General features: G+C 42.6%; 1 protein-coding gene and 1 long non-coding RNA gene across 2 annotated transcripts in view; both read left to right on the top strand.

The window, feature by feature from the left end:
- The first annotated feature begins 469 nt into the window (after positions 1–469).
- Positions 470–3,767, top strand: LOC134465145 (uncharacterized). The gene is made up of 3 exons (XR_010038150.1): positions 470–508; positions 3,110–3,184; positions 3,632–3,767. It is a non-coding gene; the product is annotated as an uncharacterized LOC134465145 (long non-coding RNA).
- Positions 3,768–4,900: 1,133 nt separating this feature from the next.
- Positions 4,901–13,703, top strand: part of LOC134445565 (NACHT, LRR and PYD domains-containing protein 3-like) — an 11,011-nt gene continuing 2,208 nt past the window's right edge. The window contains exons 1-2 of the mRNA XM_063194618.1: positions 4,901–4,913; positions 5,001–6,819. Coding sequence (XP_063050688.1) covers positions 4,901–4,913; positions 5,001–6,819 — 1,832 coding nt within the window. The remainder of the gene's footprint in view (positions 4,914–5,000; positions 6,820–13,703) is intronic.

The raw sequence follows: 13,703 nt of genomic DNA, 5'->3' as shown, positions 1-13,703 counted from the left end.
CAAACATACTAAAGCCGAACGGAACGGTCGCAGGACGAACGCGGTCTTTCTGCTTAGTTTCGGCCGGTGTGTTTTTCTCTGCCTTTCACACTGACAGCGTCGGCATGCACGGCCAGTCCTGTTCAAAACCCTCCCCACAGCCAAAGCTAGCATGCTACTCTGCCATTCATTTCAATGGGACACCGCCGGTCACCGGCGTGAAAAATACGCTCAAGTTCTATTTTTCAAATCCCACGCCGCTGACGCTCAACTACCGCCGGTTGGTGTGTAAGGACAGATATGTTTCAATGTATTTTCACCGACGCCGGTAATACCTATGTCTCATAATGGGATTCAATGTGTGAAAAGACATCAAATAGACTGTACTTATTTGCACATGGATATCAAAGCTTGATGAACATGAATAGAATATAGCAAGTGTGTGTTTGTAATGTTGCTATTGTAAACCTTTAACCAAAATGTCTCTGAACAGATGCTGAGGAGTCAGAATCTCCACCTAAAGTCAGAGGTAAGCACTGGAAATGAACATCAGCAATGATGAATCAGAACTGAAATTACACAAAACACCATCACATCAGTCACAATAATAATTAAATACATTATATATATATATATATATATATTTATATATATATATATATATATATATATATATATATATATATTGTCTGCAACTATAAAAAAATGACACATCGGGGCCCATTGGATGCTTCTCCTTAGGGACATTGGGCTAGTCCAATGAAATACATTGGTTCTCGAATGCCTGCCCCTCCCTCTTGACAAATATGTCATCATCATCATCACTCGAGTGTGTAGTTGATTTTGGTATTCAGTTAAAACTCCAGTGGATGACGCAAAATGGAGAAAGAAAAGCAGTGGCTATGACAAGCGCAAGGAAAAGAGAGCACAAAACTAAAAGAGGATGCAGCAAAATGCGCTAAAATCTCTGACTTGCTCTAAAAGCATGAGCTCGAGCTCAGGTGTGAGTATTGAGGCCGTGTGAAATGGGGAACCACTGCGAGACAACTCGACCTCAGGTTGGGACAGTGGGGCTGCCAAAGCATCAAAGAGCACACTACACAGGTGGCGCGGGAATTAAGAGGAGGTTGAGGAGGCGGAGGAGATGGTTCGATCAGGGGAAGAGAGGAGGATGAGACACGAGATGTGACCCAGGGAGGGAGAGATTGAGGTTAGAATTCACCCCAAGTTTTGTCAGAGGACACGCTCAACCTCTTGGAAAAAATGAATGTTTTTGGGTGCGCAATAGGCCTGGGCAAAAAATCGATGTGATTTTAAAATCGAGTTTGAATGTCAAATCAATTCGTTTTTTGAGAAATCGCGTTATACGATTTTTACTAAAAAGTGACCCTTAGAGAATATTTGAGCCAAATTTCATGTTTTTAAATCAGAGTTAATGGGTTTTACACTAACCATTCAGTAGCAGTGGCGGCCATCTTGGAAAATGGCCGCCATATTGAATTTTTGCAGGGCCAGCGCTTTTTTTCCCCCAAAAAGTGACCCTTAGAGAGTATCTGTGGCAAATGTCATGCTTTTATAACAAAGTGAACGATTCTCTTGAAAAAGGCCTTTAATCTGCTCTACTAGGCCTACAGATCAGTGCTTCCTTGCTACTGCTTACACTATGTATTTGTCAAAGCTACACTATACAAGCAGTAGTCATATAATATTTTTCTGATATTATATATTATCATATGTATTACATTTTATTATAGTGGAAAAGGGTAGACATCACCACACTGTAATGCCGCTTTGAAAATGTATTCAGGTCATACAACGTTTCGACCAAACAGGGTCTTCATCAGGCATGCAATAACATTAGCAATAATATTATAACTTCCATCTGGTAGCACTGCCGTGAACATGCTCTTCTCGAGTCAGAAAATAAATTGTGCATTTATTGCAACTCACCACCAACAATTTCCTTGAAAAACATTTTCTGTTAATCTCCAAAAGAGTCAATATAGTCTATAATCTTGCTTAAAATTATGGTCAGACTTAGCTCCAGTTGTGACTGTTGATAAGGTCTGCCAAATATTGCAAGGCACACTGCTGTTGAAGTTAAAAAGCCTTTAATTAAACGGGCGTAAACTTTATTTCCTTGAGCCAAAGTGCACCTGCTTATGGGAAAAAGTGAAGCAGCACTCCTCCATGATTAGCATTCCCTAGTGTACAGTTGATTTTTTTAAGTATATAGTCTATAATCTGTCCTGTGACTCATCAATGCGAGCTGCCGTTGATATTTAAGCAATAAATGTTTATTTTATTTTCTACTAGGGAAGAGTATGTTAATGGCAGCGCTACCAGAAGTGTGTAGCTCCGCTCCACCAAGGGGCTCCAGAGCTACACACACACCGTAGGTGAGAGCCAGGCTATGTCACCTTAACATCCATTCCAGAACTCAGTCAAGGACATGGTCCTCCGTTGAAATGCATGCAAATCAGGGCATTTTAGTCACATTGTATAGGTATTTAGCTAGTTTTTGCAGACAAAAGTGATACGCCATAACTTGTAGTGTCAGAATTTGGTAGACACAGGGGAAGGCATCTCAATGAAAGACGATTTCATACTCATAGACATGCACAAACCGAATCATCAGATTTTTTTTCTGGAGACAGTGGTATGATTATATACTGTACTTGAGTACTTTGGGAATGGTCCCAAATGCTCCCAAAGATTTAATGGCCATTATATAGCTATTGCTTGATGTTGGGTTGGCCAGAAGGTTCTTTTTAATGAAATGCGCGATCATATTAACACTGAGGCATACTAATGCACTTTGTAAAGGATATCTGTAATGTTGCTTTAAAATTGAATGAAGGATAGCAGTGCATTGTCGCTAGCTGTCATGGCTAGCTCAAAATAAACAAAGGACATTTTGCTTCCTGACATTTAACTGCCCACTGGTTACTCACATGATTTGAATCCATATCCTGCATTTTTCATCATGGGCTTCAGAAATGGAGAGAATCTCACTCCGAAGCTGGAGGGCTAAAACTGATGAACAAGTCTCTGGTTATTATTTTCTCGTTTCATGATGGGCTTCAATGGGATGAAAAACTACAAATTGCTGTTCCCTGGTCAATGTTAGCTGGTGATGCTGAAGAAGACGTGAATGACTCCCAAACAGGCGAGCAAGAGACCAAGGAGGGTGTTGGGGCAGCAGGTGAGAGATGCCATTGTAGTTCAATAACCATGTCTTATTATGGGTTTCAATGAGAGAATAGACTACACACTAGGCTTACTGAAGAGGGCATTTTTGTAGTTCAATAACCACATCTTATAATGGGCTTCAAGGAGAGAAAAGACTACAAATGGCTACCTGAATATACCTCAATACCCATGTCTTATAATGTGTTTTAATGTGAGTAAAGGCAGACTCTACGTATTGCACATGGATATCAAATCTTGATGAACATGAATAGAATATAGCAAGTTTGCGTGTTTGTAATTTTGTGTTACTGTAAAGTGCTAAACCAGATGTCTGTACACAGATTCTGAAAAGTCCGGATCCTCACCGACACAAAACACAAGCACATCAGTCACAAATATTAGCCCCTGTGCCTCTCTTCAGAGTGTTTCTTGACTACCTGAAAAATATGTTTCCTCACAGATCGTGTGTCTAAGGGTCGCAGGGAGCTGATCAACAGGATTGGTGAGGCCTCTCTCAAAGCTGCTCTGGACGGCCTTCAGACAGAGATCTCTGGTAGATCTGCTGTGATTACGCGTTATGAGTCAAACACGGTTTTGCAAAAGCATGATGTGATTGAAGACAAAGTGAGATGCCTCGTAGACATGGTGTTGAAGAAGGGCGAAGGGGCCTGTGAGAGATTTCTTGATGTTCTTGCAGAAGTGGACCCTGCCCTCTGGAAATACCTCTTTGGTGAGTGGCTTAATCTGATCGATGATGGACTTTTTATTTGTTCTACTTTTGGGAGTTAAGAGAGTGCATGCCCTCTTACACATGCATGGTAACCACAATGTACAATACAATAATTGTATTCTAGAAATCTTTCTGTTTGTCAGCATAGAGTGAAGATTCAACCTAAAGTCACTCGTTTGTCACTCTACAGACCCTCTGAAGTAGTATTGTAGTATGGGGTCCATGGAGATTCCGAGGTTTCTGATGAGGGAGTAACAGAGAGGCCATCGCTACAGATTGAGAAGTTCTGAGAGGTGGGAAGGAAGGACTTTGGGCCAAAGATGAGGCCAGGTTTTACGAGGAGAGGAGTGATGGCTGCCAGTTTGATAGGTGGGGGGGACAATGCCGGAGGTGAAGGAGGAGCTCATGATGTCTGTGTTGAGGGGGGTGAGGCAAGTTTTTGAATTGAAAAATGATATGAGTTCATTTCTCAGGGGTGAAAGAAGATGAAATGTTGTCGTGAGGTTTGAGGAGTATAGCTGTTTCTTGAGCTAGTTCCAGGTAATGAGATTTGAGGAGTATGTTAATGGTGGAGAACAGAGAGTGTGGGTTTGAGGAAGCAGAATGGATGATGCCAGAATAGTAGCTGGAACATGCGTTGTTAAACGCTGATTTGTAGGATAGCATGTGGTCTGTGAGGCGATGAGTTATTTCTTGAGCCAACTCTGGGTAAAGGGTCACAGGTTTCCTTTGTCCTCCAGGTGCTGAGACCTCAACTCTGGCACAACCAGCAAAGAAGCCTGGTATGTTCTGCTTACTCTTTACATTACTTTTACTATCTATTCGATAAGATAATACATACTCCCTTTAATAGGCACACTATATTTACTACGTAAACTGGGTAACTAGGTAAAGCATGATTTCATAAAGTGGGGGCATTTCACGGATCCCACTATTAACTGTATGTGTGCACATTTTCTTTATCTGTGCATTTTATTTGAATAAATCATACCTTGATAGATGGTCTCCTACAGTTCTTTAGAAATATCTGTATATGTGTGGAAACATTAATGCATGTGTGTTTATGATGCATGTGTATATTTAACCATCTGTATATTAGATGGGCTGTTTCCAAAATGCCAACAAGTGCTCAAAGAAAAGCTATCTAAGAAGTTCCAAAAAGTGTGTGGAGTCATCCCAAAGCAGGGACATTCTGAATCTCTGGAGAAGATCTACACAGATCTATACATCACGGAGGGGGAATGTGTTGATGTCAGTACTGAACATGAGGTCAGACAGATTGAGATGGCATCCAAGAAAAAGACAACTGAGGGGGAAAAAACTATCAAGTACACCGACATCTTCAAGCCCATACCTGGAAAAGACATCATCAGAAGAGTGATGACAAAGGGAGTAGCAGGAATTGGGAAGACAGTCTCTGTGCAGAAGTTCATTCTGGACTGGGCTGAAGGAAAAGCCAATCAGGATATTCACTTCCTGCTTCCTGTGCCTTTTCGGGAGATAAATCTGATGAAAGAAAAGGAATACACTCTCATGGAATTCATTCATCACTTCTTCAGTGAAACATCTGACCTTATCTTCTCCACGGATGAAAAATACAACATTGCCTTCATCTTTGATGGTCTGGATGAAAGCAGGCGTCGTCTGGATTTTGAACATAATGAAGACATCCGCAAAGTATCAGAACCTGCCACAGTTGACATCCTTCTGACAAACCTCATCAAAGGGAATCTGCTCCCCTCTGCTCAAATATGGATCACCTCCCGACCAGCAGCAGCCAGTCAGATCCCATCTGACTGTGTGGACAAGGTGACAGAAGTGCGGGGTTTCACTGATCTGCAGAAGGAGGAATATTTCAAGAAAAATATTGACGATCAAGAAAAGACCAGCAAAATCATCACACATCTGAAGTCATACAGGAGCCTCTACATCATGTGCCACATTCCAGTCTTCTGTTGGATGGCACTAACTGTTCTGGTGTCTATCCTGACTGGAGGTGAGAGTGATGCTTTTCCAGCTTCTTTGACCCAGATGTACATATACTTCCTCATCATACATGCCAAGCACATAAGTCAGAAGTACAAAGTTACCTGTAACAAAGACACAGACATCTGTGATCAGAATGCCATTCTGTCCCTGGGCCGACTGGCTTTCCAGCAGCTGGAGAAGGGCAATCTGATCTTCTATGAAAAGGACCTGAGAGAGTGTGGCATGGATGACAAAGAGGCCTCAGTATACTCAGGAGTGTGCACCCAGATCTTCAGGGAGGAGTCTGGGCTGTACCAGAAGAAAGTGTTCTGCTTTGTTCATCTGAGCATTCAGGAGTTCCTCGCAGCTTTATATGTGCTTCTGAACTTCAGAAGGAAGTCTGTAAAGTCTGTGTTTCCGAACTTCTTCAGAAGAGAGAGGGGCACCTCTCAGCTTCAATCACTGCTAAGCGCTAACAGACTCCATGAACTACACCAGACTGCAGTGAAACTGGCTTTAAAGGACGAACATGGACACTTTGACCTTTTCCTGAGGTTTCTTCTGGGCCTCTCACTGGATTCCAACCAGAAACGCCTAGAAGATCTTCTACCACAAGAAGGACACTGCTCACTGGACACAAAGAAAACAGTCACATACATCAAGAAGAAGATCAGGGAAGCTCCAAACCCAGAGAGATGCATCAACCTGTTCCACTGCCTGAACGAACTGAATGACCAGTCTCTGATGGAGGAAGTCCAGGTGTACCTGCGGAAGGCAAAAGAAGAAAGAGAGGATCTCTCTCTTTCCCAGCTGTCAGCACTGGCCTTTGTGATGCTCATGTCAGAGCAGGACGTGGAGGATTTTAACCTGGGGGATTATGGATCTAATGCCAAATCAGATGAAGGTCTACTGAGGATGCTGCCAGTGGTGAAAATCTCAAGAACAGTAAAGTGAGTATTGCTGCCTTGAGTAATTTATTGTGAAATCAGTCCCTTTTGGGGTGGAGCACTGGTGGCTTTTCAGTGACAAGTTAGACCACCAGAACTGCATTTGTCTGAACCTGGGATCAATATTGAGGTGTAAACTGACTAAGGAAATAACCATTATGACAGGTGTTTGAGTCATTTGATTAAGTGACTTGAAGGTTGAAATGAGTAAAGTGTCCCTGATAGTCCAGCGGATGGGTGAATCAATCGTGCACTTTTGAGTGAAAGCATGAAATCGGTACACATATACTTCTTCATATGCTGATTAATAGTAGCATTGAAGGCGTTGTGATAAATGCATCTTTTTCACGATGGCCGCCAAATCAAATATGGCCTACCCATATTAGTGAAACCATTATGCACTGCATCATAAAACCCTTCATGATGTACTAATGAGCAATAGAAATGCATTTTTTTGTGTAAAACCAAAATTGAAATGTTCAAAATGGCTGCCAAATCCAATATGTTTTTGTGCTGATTAATATTAGATGTGGAATTGTCATGAAAAATGCAGATTTTTCCAAGATGTTGAAGGAGAGCATTGTGCACATCCCAGGGAAAGGTGCAGGATGAAGGCCAACTATAGTTTTCAGAGTGAGAAGTTCGCACCCATAGAATTCATTCTGTATTTTATTTTTTCATGGCAGGATAACGTGTCGACCTCCTTTCGACCTACGTTTCGAAATGTTATCCTGCCATGAAAAAATAAAATACAAAAAAAGGATTCGAAGTGTGCAGACTTCTCACTCTGAAAACTACATGGCCACCAAATCCAATATAGCCAACCCATATTAACTACCAGGCATTTTGTGGTAAAAGCATGAAAATTGGTACACATTCATATTAGAAATGAAGGATTGATAAAAAAGATCTGAACTGGCTGCCAAATCAAATATGTGTGAAACCACCATGCACTTTGTAACAGGGGCATACAATCAGCACACATATACTTCTTGATATGTATACTGTGTTAGAAGTGTAGGTGTTGCCAAACAAATCACTCTTTTCAAAATCAAATATGACTGACCCATATTGCAATTCAATACAATACAACAAGTATTTATATAGCGCAGTATCAGATTTATGAAGTTGTCTCAAAGCTATAGTACACATTCACACACCAGCTGTGGAGGCTGCTGTATGCACCAATTGTCTGGGGTTCACGGGAGAAAGTTTGCACACGCACACACACACATACGGCAGGTGAGTTGTGAATATTTGCTACTACCACCAAGATCTGCACTCGCGGCAGCTCCACCCGGGCCCGCGACCTAGGCTTCTGCACCACCGCGGCGGCCCTCCTACTCATTATGGCTTAAGTCCCCGGAGGGTTGCTCTCTCTCTTGCCGGCGACGGCCGGGTATGGGCTCAACTCTCCAGCGCCATCCATTTTCAGGGCTAGTTGATTCGGCAGGTGAGTTGTTACACACTCCTTAGCGGATTTCGACTTCCATGGCCACCGTCCTGCTGTCTATATCAACCAACACCTTTTCTGGGGTCTGATGAGCGTTCGGTTCCTCCCGCAGTGACAGTTCTGCTTACCAAAAGTGGCCCACTGGCCACTCGCATTCCACGCCCGGCTCCAAGCCAGAGAGCCGGGCTTCTTACCCATTTAAAGTTTGAGAATAGGTTGAGATCGTTTCGGCCCCAATGCCTTTAGTCAATCGCTTTACCGGATAAAATTGCAAGTGAGCGCCAGCTATCCTGAGGGAAACTTCGGAGGGAACCAGCTACTAGATGGTCCTTCGCCCCTATACCCAGGTTGGATAACCGATTTGCACGTCAGGACCGCTACGGGCCTCCACCAGAGTTTCCTCTGGCTTCACCCTGCCCAGGCATAGTTTACCATCTTTCGAGTACTATCGCGTGCGCTCTTGTTCCACCTCCCCGACGGAGCGGGCGAGACGGGCCGGTGGTGTGCTGGACGCCAGGGTGCCGGGATCCCACCTAGGCACGGCGTGGGTCGGCCTTCACCTTCATTGCGCCGTGGGGTTTGTCGGGCCCCATGATTTGCGCATGCTTTAGACTCCTTGGTCCGTGTGGAAGTGACCGTAACATAGCCTAATATTGTATGTAGTAATATGTTGTGTTCACAGTATAATTTACATACCCTGAGGTGACCTTGTGGGCCCATATGCCTACTGTGCCATTAACCATTCATTCAAAGTTCACGTAAATCTTTTAATTAGGCATTATCGTCAATTTGATTGATGTTGGCCATAGGATATAACATGCCTGGGTAACACTTAAGAATAACAGGCGACTATAAATCACTTATAAAGTATTAGTAACTCTTAGTTTATAATGAACTCATAATGAACAAGACATTTACAAATGTTTGTAAATTATTTAGGAATAATATTTTAATGTCTATAAACTATTTACAAAGCATCTACAAACTATTTACAAAGCTTTTTGCGCCTGTTATTCTAAAGTGAAAACACAAAGGCATGTATGAAAACTTTCGCCGAGGTAATATGTACAATAGACAATTTCCGTTGAAATGATCTGCTAATGTCTACAAACTATTTACGAAGCATCTACAAACTATTTACAAAGCTTTTTGCGCCTGTTATTCTCTTATGGCATTGTCTCAGCTTGAAAAAGCTGAGAAAATGCCATTTGAAGTAGAGCTATAATTGCAAACATTTTGCCCATAATTACATCATCCTAACAACACCAAACCTATCAGATGCAATTACAGAGTCTTCTGTCATCTGTAGCCTAAACCAAAGTAGAGCGTGGCTCGGGCCGGTTTTTTTTGTCCGAGCCCGGCCCTCAGCCGACAGAAAAGTGATCAACCCCGACCCGAGCCCGAGACTAATTAAAATGTTTGTGTCCGAACCCGTCCGAAGCCCGAGACCACTGTAATAACAACAGAACCTGTGCGCAAGCAATATTTTCTATGTGGCCTCCTTCATACTCAAAATAGCACGTGATAAATAGCCAGGATAGGCAACTAGGATGAGGCAATTTGCTGTAGCCTAATTTAGTTATGCACGCATAGTAAGTATAAACACACACATACATGTGACAGCGCACCTTATGTTTCTTTCGGTTAGACCAGAGATGTTGGATGCTGTGATCAAATGCATGGGAGGGGCGTGAGAGGATAAGAAAGGCGAAAACTAACGAATACGGTTTGGATGCAGTCAGCGCGGCTATGGACGCATTTGTTACGTTACTGTTAGTGCAAATAAATCCACGCGATGCCACTCCGTGTCGTTAAGAAGGATGGGCTATAAGTTCACCCCGAAGAACAGTAGCCTGTTCGGCCCTCCAAGAGAATGTCATTTCCCCTGATGTCCATGCGGTCAATATAAAATCAGGAAAGGTTGCACGCGCATAGTTACAACTGTAGGCTACAGTAAAAGTGACAAGAATTAAGAACCTACGTGAAGGACATGAAATGTCACAGCGGACAAAGTAGTAACAGGAAACCTCTTCGCCCCTACCTTAGGCAACTCCACGTAGCGTGTGCGTCTTCTTTAATCCATATTATGCTCCTTGCTACCCCTTGCTGGAAATGTAATCCTTGGCGAGCAATGCAGTGACAAACTTCGTCATTTTATGTTCAACATTTAAGACAGCATCGAAGGCATGCTAAAACATGGCCTACACTAGGCCTACAACAAAAGACCACGCGTTCACTGACAACTGTATTTGGCGCTTATTAAGAAAGCAAGTTGACTCGGCATTCCTGCTCGGCTGACTGGGAGTGAGCGTCCATGTTGCCACTGGTAACTGGCGCATGCATACAGCCAATAATAATCACTCGCACGAGTAGCCTACCAACATTTTCATTTATGCATATTCAATTACTTATTTTTTAATCACAAAACTGCCGTTTGCATGAACTGAAACGTTTCCTCTGATTGCTTACAATTTTCACAATGTCTGTTTGGTTCAAGCCCGAGCCCGACCCGAGTCCGACAGATATTCTATTTTTTTTGTCCGAGTCCGGCCCGGCCCGTCGGGTTCCGACCCGGCCCGTCGGGCTTCGGTCGGGTTGCCATGCTCTGAACAAAAGATCGTTTGTATGATCTTTTCAACCTAATAATGTACAGAAATATAACGGGGTGGGCTCGAAAACAAGAGTGTTTTGGTTTGTTGCTGGCACGCACAATGGACCATGACAGCTGCACGTAACTCTGTAAACTCACAGAAATACTGTGTCATCGTCCTCCCTCTGTTTACTTGTGCTCTCTTCTCGTTGGGGAACAAATCAAAGCTGGTTTGTTTCCTCCAGTACCGTGTGTGTGTGAAGGGGAGGCAGGCAGTCCAGCTTACTGCTGCTTCTTTGGCAGAGCGGACGATTTGCAGATTGATGATTACTGTCATCATGTTTCTGCTATAGTGATCTTGTCATATATTGTTCAATGAATTTTCTTTTGATAAAGTACTGATCACATATCCAACATTTCACAAGCCGATTGGAGTGGTGAAGGCTAGCTGGTCTGAGGTTAAGTGCAATGCTTCCTCATGTGAGCTGCTGTGAGCTACTCTGTTCCAAGAATCTGCAACCCCCCTGTCTTTTTTTGATGATACAGTAAGCTGATCATACGATACAGATCCATAAAAAGTAACTGTAGAATGAGTAAAAATAGTTGACTTACCGAGGCTCCTTTATTTAGGCTTAGTTGTAAGTTGTTAGCGATTTCGTGCTAGCTAACTAGCGTAACGAACTAGCATCCCCAACTGAGGTGACTACTGTCACCACCAGTCACCATACTAGTGCATTTTCCTGTTAGATGATCTTTTTGTACACATCATATTGTGTAGGCTGATCACATATCCAAAATGAAACTGTTGCCCATCATCTCTGGTTGAACACGTTGGTGTATTTGGGCAAGCTAGCTACAATGCTTACTAGATAGATAGCAAAAGGGGATTGCATTTGTTCATGAGAGGAAGTTTTTTTTGTCAGGCTCTGACACTAAAATCAGTAGCCTACCTGTGTTAAAATCAGAGGGCAAGAAAGTAGACTACTTTCAAAAATGATTTTGCTATGCTACTTTTGAGATTATTATAGTAAAAAGGGATGTTTTCATCTTGACCTTTCCTCTTGCTCTGAGCTAATGCCCTGCCCTGACTGTTCATAAGAACACTTCTGCCACCTACAGGAGCAGTTAGAACATGCGTAGAGGCGTGACATTTTAACACAGCATAGGGCAGACTGTCCTCAAGGCATGGCTGTAAAAAAACGCAATTATCGGCGGCAGTCGCCAAAGGCAGGGGGCGTCACTATTCGAAATGATATCAGCAGCCGCCCAAGCCAGCCAATGAGTTAACCAGGCAAGCTATACCATACAACTTACATGGGATAGACAGAATTGACCTTTTCGCAAACTCCTCCCCCCTTAGCAACGGTTGTCATGTGAGTCAAGCTTTCACATATTCCAGGTTCTCAGCATTAGAATGAATGGCATGCGACATGTTTTCACCCCTGTCAATTTCGGCTCTGCCCATAGAAATCACAAACAATTTGTTGAGAAACAGCAAAAGCAAAATATAAGATAAAAGTTCACAAAAAAGGTCTGCAACAGGCTACTGAAGGCTACATCCACAACATGCTATGTTTGTAGCCAGACAGATGAGATAGAGGCTAAAGCCGTAGGTACCAATGTAGGAAGCAGACACCTCATAATTTTGTAGAACACAAGCAGCAGTGCTTATGTAGGCCCACAGCAGGGTAAGTCACCTTTATCACACGTTGCATTAAATCCACATGATTATCATATTACATGTAGCATTAAATCCATGTGATGGTGACAGATGCCAAATGTAAACATCCCCACCTGTAGCGCTCCAGTGTCTTGCTCCCGCATCGTTGGCTTGGCTTGTTCAACACATTTGACCTCATGCAAGTGATAGGCAACCCTTTGGAACCCCAATCCTCCACAACAAGTTTCACACAGCAATGGCACAAACCAAATGATACCAAAATAAAACCAGTGCCTAAAAAATGAAAATACACAGGTCATGACAATATGCATGATGATGGATGGTATTTAATAGGCCTGCACAATAACAAACTAATCAATACATAATACTCAATAAATACACACAGAACTGATGTTGACTGATTGGATATTGTGCTCACACTCTGTAAACTGATGTGGAATCTGAATGAATCTTTTGTAACCATATACTTGTCTATGTCATCAGCGCCAATAACAGCTGACTACACAAAGGAAGGTCTGGTGTGCCACTGTACCTGGATTATTTGAAATGTTGAACTCATACAAGGTATTAAACTGCTCATAGGTGAATCCAGCTCAATCGCTTTCATGCACAGACTGTGGTTTTAACACCAAAGTAGTGTGTGAATGGAGTTTCTCTCTAAGTTGTTGGAGCTGGACATCTTTTGCCTGTAGTTGTACGGTCAGCTTGGTTATCTCAGCCTTTTGAGTGGCCACCATGTCCCTCAACATCTGAAGCTCATCGCCATGATCAGTGGTGGGATCTGTAAATAACGAACAACAACAGGAAAAGTTAACAAACTGCATATAAAATATATATCTCTCTCTCTTTTTTTCACAATGCCTCCATTTCTTTTATTAATCAGAATATAAAGAAGTAACTGGGCACCCATTTTCATGCTTTAACTACAAAGTGTCAGGTAGCATCATTAATATCTGTGGGTCATACGGTATAAGATTTAGCTGGCATCTTGAAAATGCATAATTTTACGTGGCGCCTCCAATGCTAATATTAATCAGCATATCAAGAAGGACATTATGTACACATTTTCATGCCTTTTCTACAAAGTCTGGCCTTTTGTGTGTCCCATTCGCCGTACTATGAGATACAATAAAAGTGTGTGGGTGTGTGTGTGTGTGTGTGTG

The sequence above is a fragment of the Engraulis encrasicolus genome, chromosome 1, assembly GCF_034702125.1.
Source record: "Engraulis encrasicolus isolate BLACKSEA-1 chromosome 1, IST_EnEncr_1.0, whole genome shotgun sequence".
In the NCBI taxonomy this organism is placed as follows: domain Eukaryota; kingdom Metazoa; phylum Chordata; class Actinopteri; order Clupeiformes; family Engraulidae; genus Engraulis; species Engraulis encrasicolus.
This window is presented reverse-complemented; position numbering and strand designations above follow the sequence as displayed.